This window comes from Mesitornis unicolor, unplaced genomic scaffold, assembly GCF_000695765.1.
Source record: "Mesitornis unicolor isolate BGI_N332 unplaced genomic scaffold, ASM69576v1 scaffold50317, whole genome shotgun sequence".
NCBI lineage: Eukaryota > Metazoa > Chordata > Aves > Mesitornithiformes > Mesitornithidae > Mesitornis > Mesitornis unicolor.
Genome location: NW_010195338.1, coordinates 40036 through 55683, shown reverse-complemented (window position 1 = coordinate 55683; position 15648 = coordinate 40036). Strand labels below are relative to the sequence as shown.

The window sequence follows — 15648 nt, the reverse complement described above, 5'->3', positions numbered from 1 at the left end:
CAACATTTTACATGAAAATTCTACAACTAATTCAAGAGGCTTCTACTACCCAATTCACACTAAAGGACATGGATTCACCTAACAGGTTTTCCAGCCTATTTAGGAATGAACACTAGATCAGTATGGCCTTAACAGAGGATACTATACACATAACCTTTGGCAGAGCATCAGAGCCTATGACAAAATGAATTCATGTTCTAAGAAACATTTATTACATGACTGTACTGACTGTCAAGACCCTACAGAGGATTCGATGAGACTACAGTGACAGGCAAAGCCTGAGATGTTCCTGTCCTCTCCACAGGAGCAGCTATTCAAGAAGAAACAGTCAGTTTTACAAGCAATTGCAGCCACACACACGACACAAGCACACTCACTCCGGCAGCTGTGAACTGCTGCTGGCGGGAACGGGCACACACACAGGAAAGGAAGAAATACACACAAGAGACGGTACATCCTGCAGCAGCAAAAAGCAAAGAGGAATGTTGTATGAGCTAATTTGGCTCTCTAACTTCTATTAATAATTAATTTTGCATCAGTAAAACACTTAAACATATTCTGCTGCTTACTGAATCTGTCCACCTTGTCCGGAGCAAACAAAAGATCTGCTATAGTGTTCTAACACTCACAATAGTGTAAGGATATAAGACAGCCTTATGGGAGGTAATCTCCTCTGTAAGGTCAACCAATAAAAACAAAACCAAAAAAAATTGACAAGCTTTCAACTAGAGGAGTTTTCTGCAGGTTTCCAACATTTTCTCTCTCTCGAAACAGGCTTATCTGGCTTACCTGGTCTCCTACTGCAGTCTCTTTAACCCTTCCAGTGTATTCCTATTTCTCCAGCTTCCTTACCCACTGACTCAGCTCCAATACTCAGAACACTCCTTTACTTTCTGAAGTTAGTGTCTTATTTCACCAAATTCTTCAGGAGCACTTTTAATCCCCAAATTTAAAAGAACAGCACTGACAGGATATATAAGCATTTAATGTTGTTCTTTGCTTTTTTCCCCCACTATGACCAGCTCCACTATTTATTAATCTATTTACTATCACCACTTCTCATTTTAAGTAAGACTGAACATTTCTTGGGGGCTCCTTATTTTTCTTTGTTCTGCGCAAGCCTCTAACATATATATAGCTTGTAACATCCAGGGATAAAAATTGCTCATTTAGCAGTCATAAATTTTTAATTCCTCTTTTTATCCCTAGTGCAAGCAACAACACAGACCTCATCATTAATTAATTTCAAGGTTCAGAAACTTTAAAGGAAAAAACTCAGTTTTTACACTTCTTAGTTCTGACTCCCAGGCGCACATAAATCAAGAAGAGAGTTTGCTACCAGATCGCCTAAAAAAAAACCCCAAAGCCTTTCAGTTACCTATCACTGAAATCTGATCACAAGAATCCAAACGAGGGCTAACTGTAAGAACTATGAGAATTAGACGACTAAAAGCTTCCTGCTTGGATTGTTACGGAGAATACCAGCTGAATTTGTAATATAGCACTGAACTGCTCTTGGATCATTCACTGAAGCTAGACTCGCACACTTCAGTGAATCTATTCCAGACAAGAAACACAGGTAAGGATACACCCCAGGCACAGACGATGAATCCTTTGGAAAATTGCCAAGGGGCGCATTTACAGCTCTACTTTGTAGTACTACTGCTTCTGCCTTCAAATGGAGCTGCACTTGAAATGCACCTGCTGCTCTGTCTTTATACACTGTTTAAAGCCACACAGCTTGTCTGTACCTTCAGGGCGAGCTTTTGGTTTCTTCAGTCCTCCATCTTGCATCAGCTCAAAAGCAAAGGAAACATTATGGACCTGAAAGAGATAAAGTGTTTAGACTCTCAAAGTTATATAGGTGTTAAAAACCTTTAATCAAATTTTTAAAATGCTTTATTCTCTCTATACTTGACATAAAGATTGATAATTCTTAGGCATGGCAGGAAGTACATGTGAGAGACTAAGAAATGAAAGCTTGTATCACGAAATGAAAGCTTGTATCACTATAGGGCAGATATTCAACTTTTGACGCAAAAGAAGTAATTTAAGATTTCCAAATTTCAGTTGTAAAACATGACTGGGAACCACATGAATCGGGACATCTCACTAAGACCCAGTCTCAGTCTCCACGGCAGAGGCCAGAGAGCTCCCAGTAACAACTACAACAGAGCTGCTTTTTGCTGAGTTCCTCCTGCCTGTACCTCAGACCAGCAATTCTGACTACAAGGCAAGATCTCTTGCCATCCTGGCAACAGGGAATGTAACAGAAGTGACATAACTGAATAGAGATGAGAAAATACGTATGGGTGTGTAAGAAAGAAGAAATAAGGACACTAAGTGGACTTATTTTCAAACAACGTTAGTCTTTTCTGCATTATTATTATCAGCTGCATACCAAGCAACATCATCACATCATCAAGGAGCCAGGCTGCTTGTTGCATGACCTTGTGCTAATCCCTAGTCTCTTGGTGCTTTGGCTTCCTCTACTTGAAAACAGAGATAAAAGTCAAATTAAGTTTCTCTAATGAAGGTTAGCAAAATGCCTGGCAGTGGCAGTTCCTTGACAGACTGTGTAGGAAACTTGCAAAACAAGCTAGGCATAACTGCGCAGAAAATGCTTCCTGAGCAAGGATCATTTATGAACATAAAGTCAGAGAAAAGAAAATGGACAAAAACAAAAAATCTAAGAAAGTGGGTGTCTTCTTTTGATCTCTCCTTTGAGGAGCGAACATTATGGTTTAAAGAGGTCTGCATAGAAGCTTTCTCATCCACGCTTACTGAAATTTAAGTAAGGTAATTTAGATTATGAATTCTGTGCATTTTTGTTGCTGAAAATGACAGTTCTGGAGATACATAACAAGGAGGAGAGATTTAATTAAAGCTACTCATCTTGAAAATCAGGGAGTTACGCATACAAAGCTCCCCTACAAGAAGGAGGAAAGGCCCCTTTCACTGGCACTTATTGCTCAGGACTTTATTAATCTCTTTTTACCTGCTACAGTTCCTCCTCATTTATTGTGACAAAACCAATCACTTTCAAGATGTAAATATTTTACCCTTTCCAAAAACACAAGGTCTACCTCTCCTTCCTTGATTTACAAATCCCCTTTCCTCAAGGCAGAGTCTCCACAAAAAAAACAATACATTACTTCACGGATACTGGATAATCTTTATGAATTTTAAACCTTTAACAACAAAATCACAACTGAGCAGGTGCTGGCTACAACTCAGCATTCTGCCTTTCTTCAAAGGGTAAAATTCAAGATGCTAAATAAAAAAAAAAACAACAGAAAGCTATACAGGAGAGCTTGTATAAGACGTAATAGATAACCATTTTCCCCTCTTCTCTATCAAGTTCCTGTAAAGCATATAACTTTCAAAACGAACTAATCCCCATCCTCTTCACAAACTTAATACTTAAAGAAGCCCCTCATGCCAGAGCCTGATTTCCTGATTTCAGGGAGCCCCTTTAAGCTCCCAAATAGTGACTGGTAACCTCCTTAGGAAATCAACAAACCCTATATAACCTGTAGAAGCAGCAGGCTCAGCACATTAGTCTGGGTCTGTAACAGCACTCTTTTGGCACAGCTCCATTTTCTCTTGTATTGTTGATGTGATCAACCCAAGCAAAGCTAACTTATTCTATCGATGATGAAGTCCGATCCCTCAGAAAGCAGGTAATATTGCTGAGGGTGCTTGACAGTAACAATCTGCACTGAAGTCATTATGAAAAATCCACCCACAACCCTTGCCTTATAAAGCCATCTTCTAACTTTTGCCAATGTCTCCTCTCCTGACCTAGTCATCTCCTGCTCAAGCTCAGTCAACACTTGAATCCCCTCCACTGCAGAACCTGGCAGAATAAAAAGCAGAGGGCAGATGCATTACTCCAGCACAACCAGGCTCAGAGTATTCTGGCACCAGGCACTGAATATACACAGATGTGCACATACATCCAGGAACAACAGCAGAAAGAGTCAAACTTTTGGTTATGACAATACGATATGTGTTAAGCACTCTTGTAATCATTAACACTAGGAAGGGCCCACAGGACAATGGGGCAAGTGTGGGGCTAAAAGCAAGACACTTATTTTGCCTCTTTCTGTCTCTAATACCCTGAGTAAGAGTAAGATAATCTATGACTGCAAAGAATCCACTCTTCTTCCTCTAAGCTCATTTTGTCTAAGATACTTTTCAGCAGCAAGTCATTCACTCCTTACCAAACAGAAAGAAATATCCAAAAAAGACAAGCTAGCACATTCTCTCAAAAGTTAAAGTTGGCAACGTTGGCAATGATCCTGCCAAGAACTGGGCACAGAACCAGATGTCTGTGCTCACAGATTGACTTCAGACAGGCAATATTTTGCATGCTCCCTCCCTGGCAGGAGGGATAAGTAATGGGTATTAGGCAACTGATACTAATGAGATGAGGGGCAGTTTTTAGGGATGACATTCTGTGACCTTGGGAAGAAGCAAGCTCTATCTCCATGTCAATACCAGTGTATAGGATGCAGATAAAGCAGAGCTTCCTATCTCTCACCTTTTGTCTTTCTTGTCTATTTTTGCATAGTACATACTAGGCAAGGCCAGGCATCAGCCCTGCTGTCTAGCACAATAAGGCATCCCTGTGCACAAAAACACTTCAGGCAGTACTACAATTTAATAAATCACTTTGACTATGCAAATTACTATGGCGTACAAAGCACTTAGTACTGATTTATTCATTCTGGATATTCATGACCTATATGTGTCATTTGATGCTAGTAACAATCTACTCTTCTTGCTTAACTATATGGAATCACAGAATCACAGAACATTGGGAGTTGGAAGGGATCTCGAAAGATCACCCAGTCCAACCCCTCTGCCAAAGCAGGATCACCTAGACTGGGTCATACAGGAACATGTCCAGGTTGGTTTTTAATATCTCCAGAGAAGGAGACTCCACAACCTCTCTGGGCAGCCTTTTCCAGTGCTCTGTCACCCTCACAGTAAAAAAGATTTTCCTCATGTTCAGATTGAACCTCCTATGCTCCAGCTTGCTCCCATTGCCCCTTGTCCTATCATTGGACATCAGAGAGAAGAGCCTGGCTCCTTCCTTCCGACACTCACCCTTTACAAATTTATAAACATGAATGAGGTCACCCCTCAGTCTCCTCTTCTCCAAGCTAAAGAGACCCAGCTCCCTCAGCCACTCCTCATAAGGGAGATGCTCCACTCCCTCAATCATCTTTGTGGCTCTGCGCTGGACTCTTCCAAGCAATTCCCTGTCCTTCTTGAACTGAGGAGCCCAGAACTGAACACAATATTCCAAATGCGGTCTCACCAGGGCAGAGTAGAGGGAAACAACCCATTCATTTCACAAGTAACTTTTAGTGGTACTATCAAGTGTCACAGCTGGTGCATATTTGCTACATCTCTTGAGCAGAAGAAAGTACCAGGTTCCAATTTACTGGGCACAAAGAGAAAGGACACGACTGGAAAATATAATGTGGTGATAAGGCAAAAAGAATATAACCTGGAATTTCTACCTACCTTTTGATCAAAACTTTCAGGTGTTAAGTAGAAGTTGTGAAGTGGAACAAAGTAGTCTTCAAGGAGACCCATGAGTAAAACCAAGTAAACACCATCTGCAAACTAAACAGAAATACTGATGACATTCCTAGGTTAAAGCATCTGTTTTCAAATAAGCATTCATAAGCAAGCAGAACAAAGAATGCTTGGCCCAAATTATGTACTTTGATTCCTACCACTGTTGTTTGCCAGCACAGAAAAGTAAAATGGTTCAGGAGTCACAGACTGTTCCTGTCAGGCACAGCATGGAACAGACAGCAAACGTAACAAGCATTTAAGGCTTTGTTTCATCTGCTCCTGGATTCACCTAAACCCTTGCAATCACCAGTGCAGCTGAGCAAGCTAAATCAGTTTGTTCTTAGGAGCCTGTTGATAGAGGTGCTTTCTTGTCAGTTCTCTAGAGGGAAAAAAATATCCATTACAGGATACAAGGCTTTCTCCCTACATCTGGTAGCATTATTTCCCCTCTCATATCCTGTGCAAAACAAGGAAGCCTATCAGCTACTGTTACAGAATTAACCCGTGCAAGATAATGTACCAACATCTCCACTTGCTTTAAACAAACTAACCTGGATACCACTGGCAGTCAAGCCACTGCAGTACAGGAGCTTCAAGTCACTAATCCACACTGCTGAGAAGCAAGCACAGTGCGTGTGCTCACAAGATAGCAGGGTAAAGAGGAGGATATGAAGGCCTTTGCTGCAACAGCAAAATTGTTTCCAGTCCCACTTTGATGGGACCAAAGCTAGCACTGATATCTCTATGATGAACTGCACACTGCCGTCCACACTCCTCCTGAAAGCCTGTCAGCCAGCTACTAAAAGCTCCTATCAGTTCATCATGAACTCTCACAGCTAGAAAAGACACAACCCACCATCCACGCACAACTATAGCAACCACTTTGCAGCACTCCACTTTGATCCGAGAGACAAGCTGCCCTGAAATCCAGCCACACTCCACAGTCATTATTATGACCATATTAAATATCCAAGAATTTCTCCTTATAATACAAATCAACAGCAATACCAAGCATGTGAAAATGTGAGTAGAGGAAGCAAGCACCAGTGAATGTCACTGCTACTTAAAATACAGAGTTCCAACCCCATAAATTAACATGGCCAAAACAAAACAGTTCCATAACAAGGTTTTATGAAGCAAGGGCCTGTATTTGCAATTTACACCATTAGACTACGTACAAAAAGACAAAGCTTCCTACCTGTGTTTCTAACTCTGTTACTTCCAAATTCAGTTTATTCAAGTGTTTGTTCACAAAGGTGATCAGAGACTATAAAAGAAAACACCAGAACCAGAGATGTTAGAAACTACAGCCAGTGGCCATGTGAAAAGGTTAACACAATCCATTAAGACATCTTTTCAAGCTCAATAAATATGCATGTGTGCTATTTGCTTTTGCACAAATAAGTACATAAAACTGAAAACAACTCGCTCGTATAGTCGTTTTTGTTGCACCATATGCCAGAAGTCACCAGATGGTGCTATTACATACAGCTTACTAGTTGTTTTTCCCAGCACAAAAAGCATACTTCAGTGTCATGGGAAAAAGCTGTGATGACATTCGTTCTACTGCAGGTTCTTTGTGAAGATGAAGCAAGCAGTAGGTACATTTACTGTCCACACTAATCTCATCAGGTTCTTGGAGAAGATCCACTGACTGCAAGCAAGGCATCAGCAGCACTGAGCTGGCTCCCAAGAGATGACAGCAGTAAATGGTTCTGCACACACCTCTGTTCCTGGAGTGATGTGTGCGTATCAATTTGCAAATTAAAGTCAGGATGTAACACAGTCTGGCATTTCTATCCCTGCAGGAAGAAGACATGCATGACCCTGCTACTATGAGCCAGATAAGTGCTAGCGTATTGAAGCACAGAGATCCGCCAGCCTGCTTACAACACTTCCATGCTTCCAAAAGGGACACAGAATTGGGTGTTAACACTTTTATTGTGAGGCTAGAGTTAACTTAATTCTTTATCAACTTTAGAAACACTTTTCTAGAAGACATTTCAGACTGGAAAGATAAAATCTTTCAGAGATTTCAAAGCATTATTTTAAATGCATACTTCCTCTCTTTCATACACAGTGAAAGGACAAATTAAAATGCTTCTCTTTGCATACTCCTGTTCTAATAAATAGCTTAACAGCCAGGTTGGAACAAACTGATGGAGCAACATGGAGTCTCTTCATTATGCATTCTCTAAAGCTAACAGGAGCTGACAGAGATCAACAGCTACTTTACCTCTCAGCTCCGCCTAGCACAAAGCGCCATGTCAAGCATACGCCTGGATACAGTTCAGTGTTTTTGCAATGATGTTCAGCCTTGGAGGAGAGACTAGAGGACCATACAAATTAAGGTTAAAAGCCCTTGGGACAAAAGCAACTCTTCTGTAAAAGCTTTACATTTAGCAAACATATTTAAGAGTGAATGACATTTCAGGGTACTGTGGAAAACATCTTCCAGTTCTGGAAGACCATCTTTAGTGCAAAAATGGGCTGAAAACCAAACAGTGAGTGCTTCCTCAGGAAACTGAGGCTGAAGCCACACACAGGACTCCGGCAGCTGCTGAGCCAAGCAAAGGGGTCACCACCATCAGCCCCTCATGAGCCTGCAGCCCAGCCCCTCCTCGCTGCAGGACAGCTTCTGGGGTATAAAAACCTGTGGGATTGTCCAGTCAGAATATCTGTCCCACTGTGAATACTTTGCAGAGCAGCTTTTTCTAACCTGCATCATTTTGATTGAATCGAGCAGCACTACCTAGGAAAACCTTGGCCAATAAAACTAGAGTAATGAGACAAGCCTGGCTGAAGCCAATGAATCCAAGTATGACCTGGCTTTCAACAGTGACCTTTGGGGGATAAACACCCTTTTCATTATGTCAGAATCCTCTTCTACTATATTCCAGATCTTTTTTGATACCTTTCCAAAAGCGTAAGAAAAAAAGCAATGTAGAAAATAAAACTTGAATTTTATTTTTTACCTTTTTGACTACGCTGAGTTTGTCTGGTGCATGATCAAAAAGTGTGTCAAAGGCATCGCGTTCTGGTTGTAGGGGAAAGAAGAAAAAAATCAATACACCTCCAACAGTCAAGTATGGGAAGCAGACTCCAATCTTAAAGGTCTTTCTGAGAAAGCCACGTAATGGACTCAAGCTAGAAGTTATCACCCTATTTTGATGCCTAACTAAATGTCAGAATGAACTCTCTTGGGAATTTTAGAGGTAACTGAAATGAAGCATACCATTCACTGATTTCCCTTTTCTGCCATTCCTAATTGCCACATAAAACATGTGGATGGGAGAAAAATTAAAATGAAACACAAACTTTAACTATATCCCAATCCTAGCTTAAACAATGAGCCACTGAAACATCACCTGGTTTTGGTGCACCACAGCTACAGTGATAACTATGGTTGCATCCACCACTCAGCGTCAAAAATAAGATATTCATTTGGTTAATTTAAAATTAGTGGTAGTACCCCTGACTTCTGTAAAGCTTAAAACTGAACACAAGTTAAAAATCTGATTCAGCAGTATATGAAGAGCAAGGCTTACACACAGTATGAAGATTTAAACTATGTTCAGACCTTTGAACCATTCTAGAACAATATCTAACCCAATCTAAAATCTACTAAAATTGACTATGTTAGTGTAACATTTGACATTGTGGCAGCTCTGGGCTGACTAAAATTTTCCAAACACTGAGTTTTCTGGATGACAATTGTCATCATCAGGTAAAACAAGAAAAAATAAGAAATCTAATCAATAACATTTGCATTTAAAAACAAAAAAACAAAAAAGCATTAAAAATCTGGGAAAGTGTGCTGGTTTTAAGCTGTTAAAAATTTTCAACATAGTTTTAAACAGTTTTTCCAAGTTCAAATTATTTTTATTTACAGAACACATTTTATCAGTTTTGTATTGATAAATAAGAATATTTATTATCCAGATTCCTGAATTTCAGATTATCAAAATCTAAAGATATGTTATTTATTTTATATTATTTAACCCCTATAACCCCCAGATATTACATATTTGCCAAATACCTTAATTATTAATGTAGATATTATGCAAGAGGAGAAATGGTAACGTTCATATATTATAACTGGAGAACAGAGAAACTAAATGACATGCTCTTCATCACACACAGTCCTTTACAGGAGCCCACATCTCTTTGGTGAGAAGAAGTGAATGCCACTAACCAACTAAATGCAAAAAGAGAAACTTCTTGGCAGCAACACCAAAAAACCCTAGTTTTTATTTAGAAGACCAGGTCTACGGTTGGTAAGGTCTAAACTCTAAAACCCAGTCAGCATGGAGCAGATAAGCTATTCCATGCAAGGGAACTAAGAGAGGGCTGACTGGTTGCTGAAAGCAGACAGATAAACAGCTTTCTTAGACCTCATACCATACACCTTCGCTTCAGTAATCTTCATTAATTCATTCATATACAAATTAAATGGTCACACTATGAAGAAAGCGTAACTCTTATAGGTGAGAGTTGGAAAGATTTTTACTGTAAAACCACTAAATATAGTACTAGGAAATATTGCCTCGTGCAGCATTTTCACTATTCATTACTTACAAATTAAAACAAATCAACAGAGACAACAGTCTAAAGAGCGCAAGCAGTAGACTTCATGATCTGGTTCTACCCATTAAGCTTCACATCTGTGTGGAGTAACAAAAGCTGCCCCCGCAATACATTCCAACCCCACAGAATTGCTCAATGCACTGTCTTGATCTGCTGAAGGAAAACAGACAAGGTTTCTGCACCTGACATAAAAAAAATTATCAGCGTCAACTTCGTTACTTACCAAATCTTCCCATCATCATCCTGCAAGACAGAGCATTCAAAAATATTGGGTTAGTTCATGAATAATCACTTCAAAAAGACCAGACCATGGGCTTTACAGGCCTTTTCCTGCAACATGCCGAGAGCTAACCACTCCTACCAAGTCAGGAGGCTGAGCACGCCACAGACCAGACCCAACGTGCTGCAGGAATGTCCCCAGCAGACCACCAGTGGTGTCAGGGAGATATATTTGAAATAAATGGAAATGCATAATTATGTTTTATACATAACTATTATGTATAACTATTTTTATGATGAAGAGTGAATTAATAAATGTATTTCTGTGTACAGTTTCCACAAACACAGTCATCAGGAACTACACCACAGCTCAGAAGGAGCTACCTAACTCTAGCTAACCTTAATCTGTTTTCTCTGAAGGAAGAAAACATACATCATATCTGGACATTATGTAAATAAAACTGCCACATATGAATTATATACAGAGCCAGTGACATATGCAGATGTTTATCAGCCCCAATTTGCACAGAGGAATTTGAAAATATTCAATCAATGTTGGATTCTGCTGAGTACTGCATTTTCTGTAGCAATACTTATAACTGGGTATGCAACACATTAAGCAGTAAACCTCTTAACATTGTGTAATATTAAGTAACTTAATAAAATACATGTATAAACACACATGCAAATCTATAAACATCTTTCTTGCTAAAAAATATTTAAACCCTGCTCTGCAGATCACATCTTACAAACCACATCTGAAGGAGAGGACAAGCTAACTACATTGTTCAAGCGTACAGGAGTGAGGGGAGGAATTCTGGCCCACAAACCCGAGGCAGAGCTCTGATCCTACAAAAAACACTATGAGATCTTCAATGTCCACACAGAGATGTTATGATCTCATTTTTGAGAGTTTCCATCTGAAAGATCTTCCCCACTGAGCTAGCCACATGGTACTTCATTTATCTTCAAAGTCATGGAAAGCTGAGCCAACTCCACAGGGAGCCAATACACTGATAAACTGAAGGAGGGCTCTCATGTAAGCCCCTCTTAGAAGAGTTGCCTTCAGGCCATGCAAAGGAAAATCTCAGCTTTTATTTGCAGCCAAAATGCATGTCTAGCCTTCTCCTTATAAAAAGGACTGTAAAAACATAAAGCAAAAGTAATCCACTGCAAAGCCTGGAGAGGAAAGAGGTTTATTTATTTATTTTATTTTTGCTGAGCTCTAGTCCTGAGGTGCTATTGAAAACAGAGATCATCTCTCCTTACAATTTTAGCAGGGTATCACTTCAGTTTTGGGAGGTAATTCAAAGAATTGTCTTGTGCCAAACTAAAAAATACCTGCAATGACCCTTCACTTGACAGAGTCAACAGTACTGGGCAGAAATTAAGTTATATATGGTTACCTCCAGAAGGCAGGGGGGGAATAAAAAGCCCTCAAAGTTCACTTTCAATGAACTACTCAGTCAAACGCTTCTGTAACACAAGATACTTTTCTCCTTTGTAACATATTTCCAGAGACTAAGTTATTTCTATACAGTTAAAAAAGCACATTAAGGGATTTTGTTAATTTAGCAGGGGCAGGGGAAAGGTTAAATCTCTCTTTTGTCTTTGTAAATGGTCTAACATCATGCACCACAGACACACTCTGAAGCTAAAATATTTTTTGCTTACTCTGTTGTAGTCGTCAGCTCCTCTGTCACATGAGTGGTTTGAAGGAGGCCTTCGCGTTTCTAGAAAGGAAGGTGGAGTTAGAAACTGAGAAAGCATTCGTTAAAGCAGCTCATTAGGGATCTTCCAGAATCCCAGAGGAGAAAACAGGACAAAGCATGGTCACTAACTTTTGCAGAGGTAGAGGTGAAACAGCTGACATGGTACGGCACACTCCCAGAACAGTGGCATTCACCAGGCTGACAGCCAAATGGATGCTTGGGAAATGTATATGTATACATATATGTATATATGTATATATATATATAAAACATACATATATACAGATATAGATATACATATATACATATTTGCAGACAACAAACTTGCTAGCAATTCTATGGTGACCAGAGTCAACATTGTGCCTGAAACACAAATTAGAGAGAGTTTGTCTTAAACTCCCCAAGGGTGCTCGTTCATGTCATGGTGTCAACCAACTATTTGACACAACTGGCAGCCTGGCCTTTCGGAGCGGTCTGGGGCTGGAATAACAGGGACAGCTGCCCCCAGACCAGGGCTCCATGGGTGAGGGTGGCTCTTCCTAGAGCAGGCATATTACTGAGGCCACTAGCCACATGCCGGTCAGGAACACATCCACCAGGGAAACACAGGGCGCATAAAAAGCCCAACTAGTGATTTCGCAATGAAGAGTATTTCCCTGTTACCAGGTTTTCTCTCCTTAGGATAATTTTCTGCATGAATAAGGAGTCTCCTACTCAAGGGAGCATTAGCATATGGTGAGACTCAGTTTCAAAACAGCTTTCCAACAGCTTCCTTGGCTTTAAGACACAGCTCCCTGACATAGGTAGGGTCAAATGTTTCTGAGCCTCTCCAGAGTTCTTGAGACATGGCACATGTTTCTCGGAGGCTGGAAGTGCTTTATCTGAGTCAAAAACTTTCTTAATACCTTTGTGGGCCTTTTCCAAAACTATGGGATATAGCTTTATGCCTGAATAGAGGAATTTCTTTCCTCCTTTCTCTTTGCTTAAAATAACTGGCACAAAGAGCTCAAATCTCAGCAGACATCAAGGAACCGGGTCTGTCAGAATGACTTACAGCAGGGTTAATAAAGCTGCTAGCTCAGGTAAGCAGGGAAACCACCCCTCCAGGCACAAGCTACCTACACATACGCCATCTCAATCATTTTCACCAGTCAATCCCCAAACAAGAACTTATTAGGGAGAACAGCTTTGAAGAGAAACACATCCTTCCCCAGAAGCAATCCAAGAAATTAAAATTGAAATTTAAAAACCAGTAAGAAGAGCTCCTACCCTTCCACTACCTACTTCAACAAATGAAGGCAGCATTGCTTGCTCAAGCCACCAGGCAGGGAGCCTGGCCAAAAGCATGGTGGGAGCCGTGGTCTCCCATGGCTGTGCTGATACAGCTCCGTGCCCGAGCTGGGCCCTGTGCTAGATGCCGCCGGCTGGCCACATCTTCACAGCCCCTCACTGCCCTATCATGCACACATCTCATCCTGCTCCCCCGAGGGAGCCACGGGAACGGCGCCAGGAGGTTTGGTGAAACAAGCCAGGATGACGGCATGGATGGAAAAATGAGGAAGCATCTGACAGGGCAATGTTTTCTTGCATAGAAAAACAATGTTGTTTTTATTCCATCCCACCACGTCTCTGTTTTATTAACACAGGTTTCTGGACCTTCCAGGCACCATGTACCCCAGGGAGAAGATGCTACAAACTGTGAAGAAAAACTCAGTAAGCGGTGACTAGTGAATAATGCATCCAAATACCTGATAAGAAAGAGGAGTGGATGCCCACGTTGACTACCAAATAGATGCAAATGGCAGCATTTCTGTGTAGCCCCCTCCAAGGCAGCTCTGCGTGCTGCTCACACAGCAAGCCTGCGTCCCTTGGCCTTGCAATCCGAAAGCAAATGTCATTCGTTGATAAAACTTTGACTCCTTGCACCACTGCCACCAGACACACTTATTCTTTATCCTGCCTTGCCTCTGACCTTTCAGTCTGCAACTCAGACTACAGGGGAATTACTGTAAAAATACCTCAGATCTCCCAGCAGCACCAAGGTGGGACTTGCTGCAATTTTAAAAATTAGGATGGGAAAAGCTAAGTGCAAAAGACAGCAACTCCTGAGCCTTGTAAAAATAACCAACACCATGAGCCTCAAGAACAATTTTTACACTTATTTCTGAGAACCTTCTTTTTTTTCCCTGAATTAGGCTATTCCTTCATCATGCAAGTTTACATCTCAAGTATCAGGCAGGAGTCAGCTGGAAGAAAAAACTCAGGTTCTTCAGTTCTCATTGGAAGAATGCACTGAAACCACAAAGCTTCTCTCCTCCTTGCCCTCACTGAGGAGGCCTGGAACAACAGGCACATGCTGAGTGACACCAGTATTAAAACATGTATCATCTCAGACACTTAACTCAGCACTTGGAGTAGCAATCAAAACCACCAAAACCCTGGGACTCTCTTCATGTATAACTTGGACATATATCGCCATGGTTACGAATTTTTGTTTCACACAAAAAAACACCAAGAAACCCAATTCTGGAGACTGATTTCAAAAATGTTTTAAACTAACTAGGTTTCAGGAACTCTGCTTTTGAGAGGGGCTACCTCATGGTGCCCATTATAAAATAATATAAACAAGAATGGTTTTCTGCTCAGTCAGTCTTTTTCTAGGTAATACTGACAGACAAATAAATAGACAAAGGTTCTTCCTTCAGAAGGTCCTCTCCAAAACACTTGTGGGTTTCTGAGCAAACTATACAGTGCAGGACCAAAAAAGCACAGTGTATTGTTTGACAGATGCAGAACCAACTACAGATCTTTCTCAGACTCTAAATCAACTATTTTTAATTAAAAAGAAACCAACCCTGTACCTTCGGAAAGTCTCAGCCTGTCACCTCAAGATGCTAAAGGAAGGGAAGAATTTCAGGGAAGGGCAGAATCACAATGAGTCAGTGGAAATCTTGATAAATACTTCCCACGTAGCACAATGCTGTCGTAATATTATCTCATTTTATGGAGCAGGACACTAAAAATTGGAGAAGAAAAAGCCCACAACATTTACACAAGCTAACAAGGTATTCTGCGTTGCTCTGGGATAAGCTATGGAAATGTACACAACTTGGCTAAGCAGTAACTTGCTAAACCAGTATGACTCTTATTTTCATAGTGTAAGCACAGCCCTTCTGGGCAAGAAACACCTCAGGCATCTGCACAGTGTGAGGACGACTCAGCAAAGTCGATAATGATAATCCTAAGTGCCAAAGTCACCCATGAAAGTGAGACTTGACTAGGTTTTGACAATTTCAGTGTGATTGTGTTCTTGCACAATACTCCCACAACATCTTGCAAGGTTTTCTTGCTGCGGGATCAATTCTGCAAAGCTTACAAAGAAGTCACTTAACTGTTGATTAATCCCCTTAAATCTATATTCAAGCAAGAAGAAGCACTTTAACTAAAACCTCTCAGAGCAGGCATCTTCTGTTAATTGTGAACTAGTTTGACAAAACACTAATCATTACTGGGATCTTTAATAAGAGATAATTTA

General features: G+C 40.6%; 1 protein-coding gene across 3 annotated transcripts in view; it reads right to left on the bottom strand.

The window, feature by feature from the left end:
* Positions 1 to 15648, bottom strand: part of PARVB (parvin, beta) — a 40454-nt gene that overhangs the window by 2901 nt on the left and 21905 nt on the right. For 2 of the 3 annotated variants that reach the window (XM_010188072.1, XM_010188070.1), the window contains exons 7-12: positions 12076 to 12134; positions 10406 to 10425; positions 8571 to 8632; positions 6794 to 6862; positions 5539 to 5640; positions 1752 to 1824 (exon numbers count right to left, since the gene is read on the bottom strand). In XM_010188072.1, the coding sequence (XP_010186374.1) occupies positions 1752 to 1824; positions 5539 to 5640; positions 6794 to 6862; positions 8571 to 8632; positions 10406 to 10425; positions 12076 to 12134 (385 nt within the window). The remainder of the gene's footprint in view (positions 1 to 1751; positions 1825 to 5538; positions 5641 to 6793; positions 6863 to 8570; positions 8633 to 10405; positions 10426 to 12075; positions 12135 to 15648) is intronic. The other variant, XM_010188071.1, reaches the window with a different exon arrangement.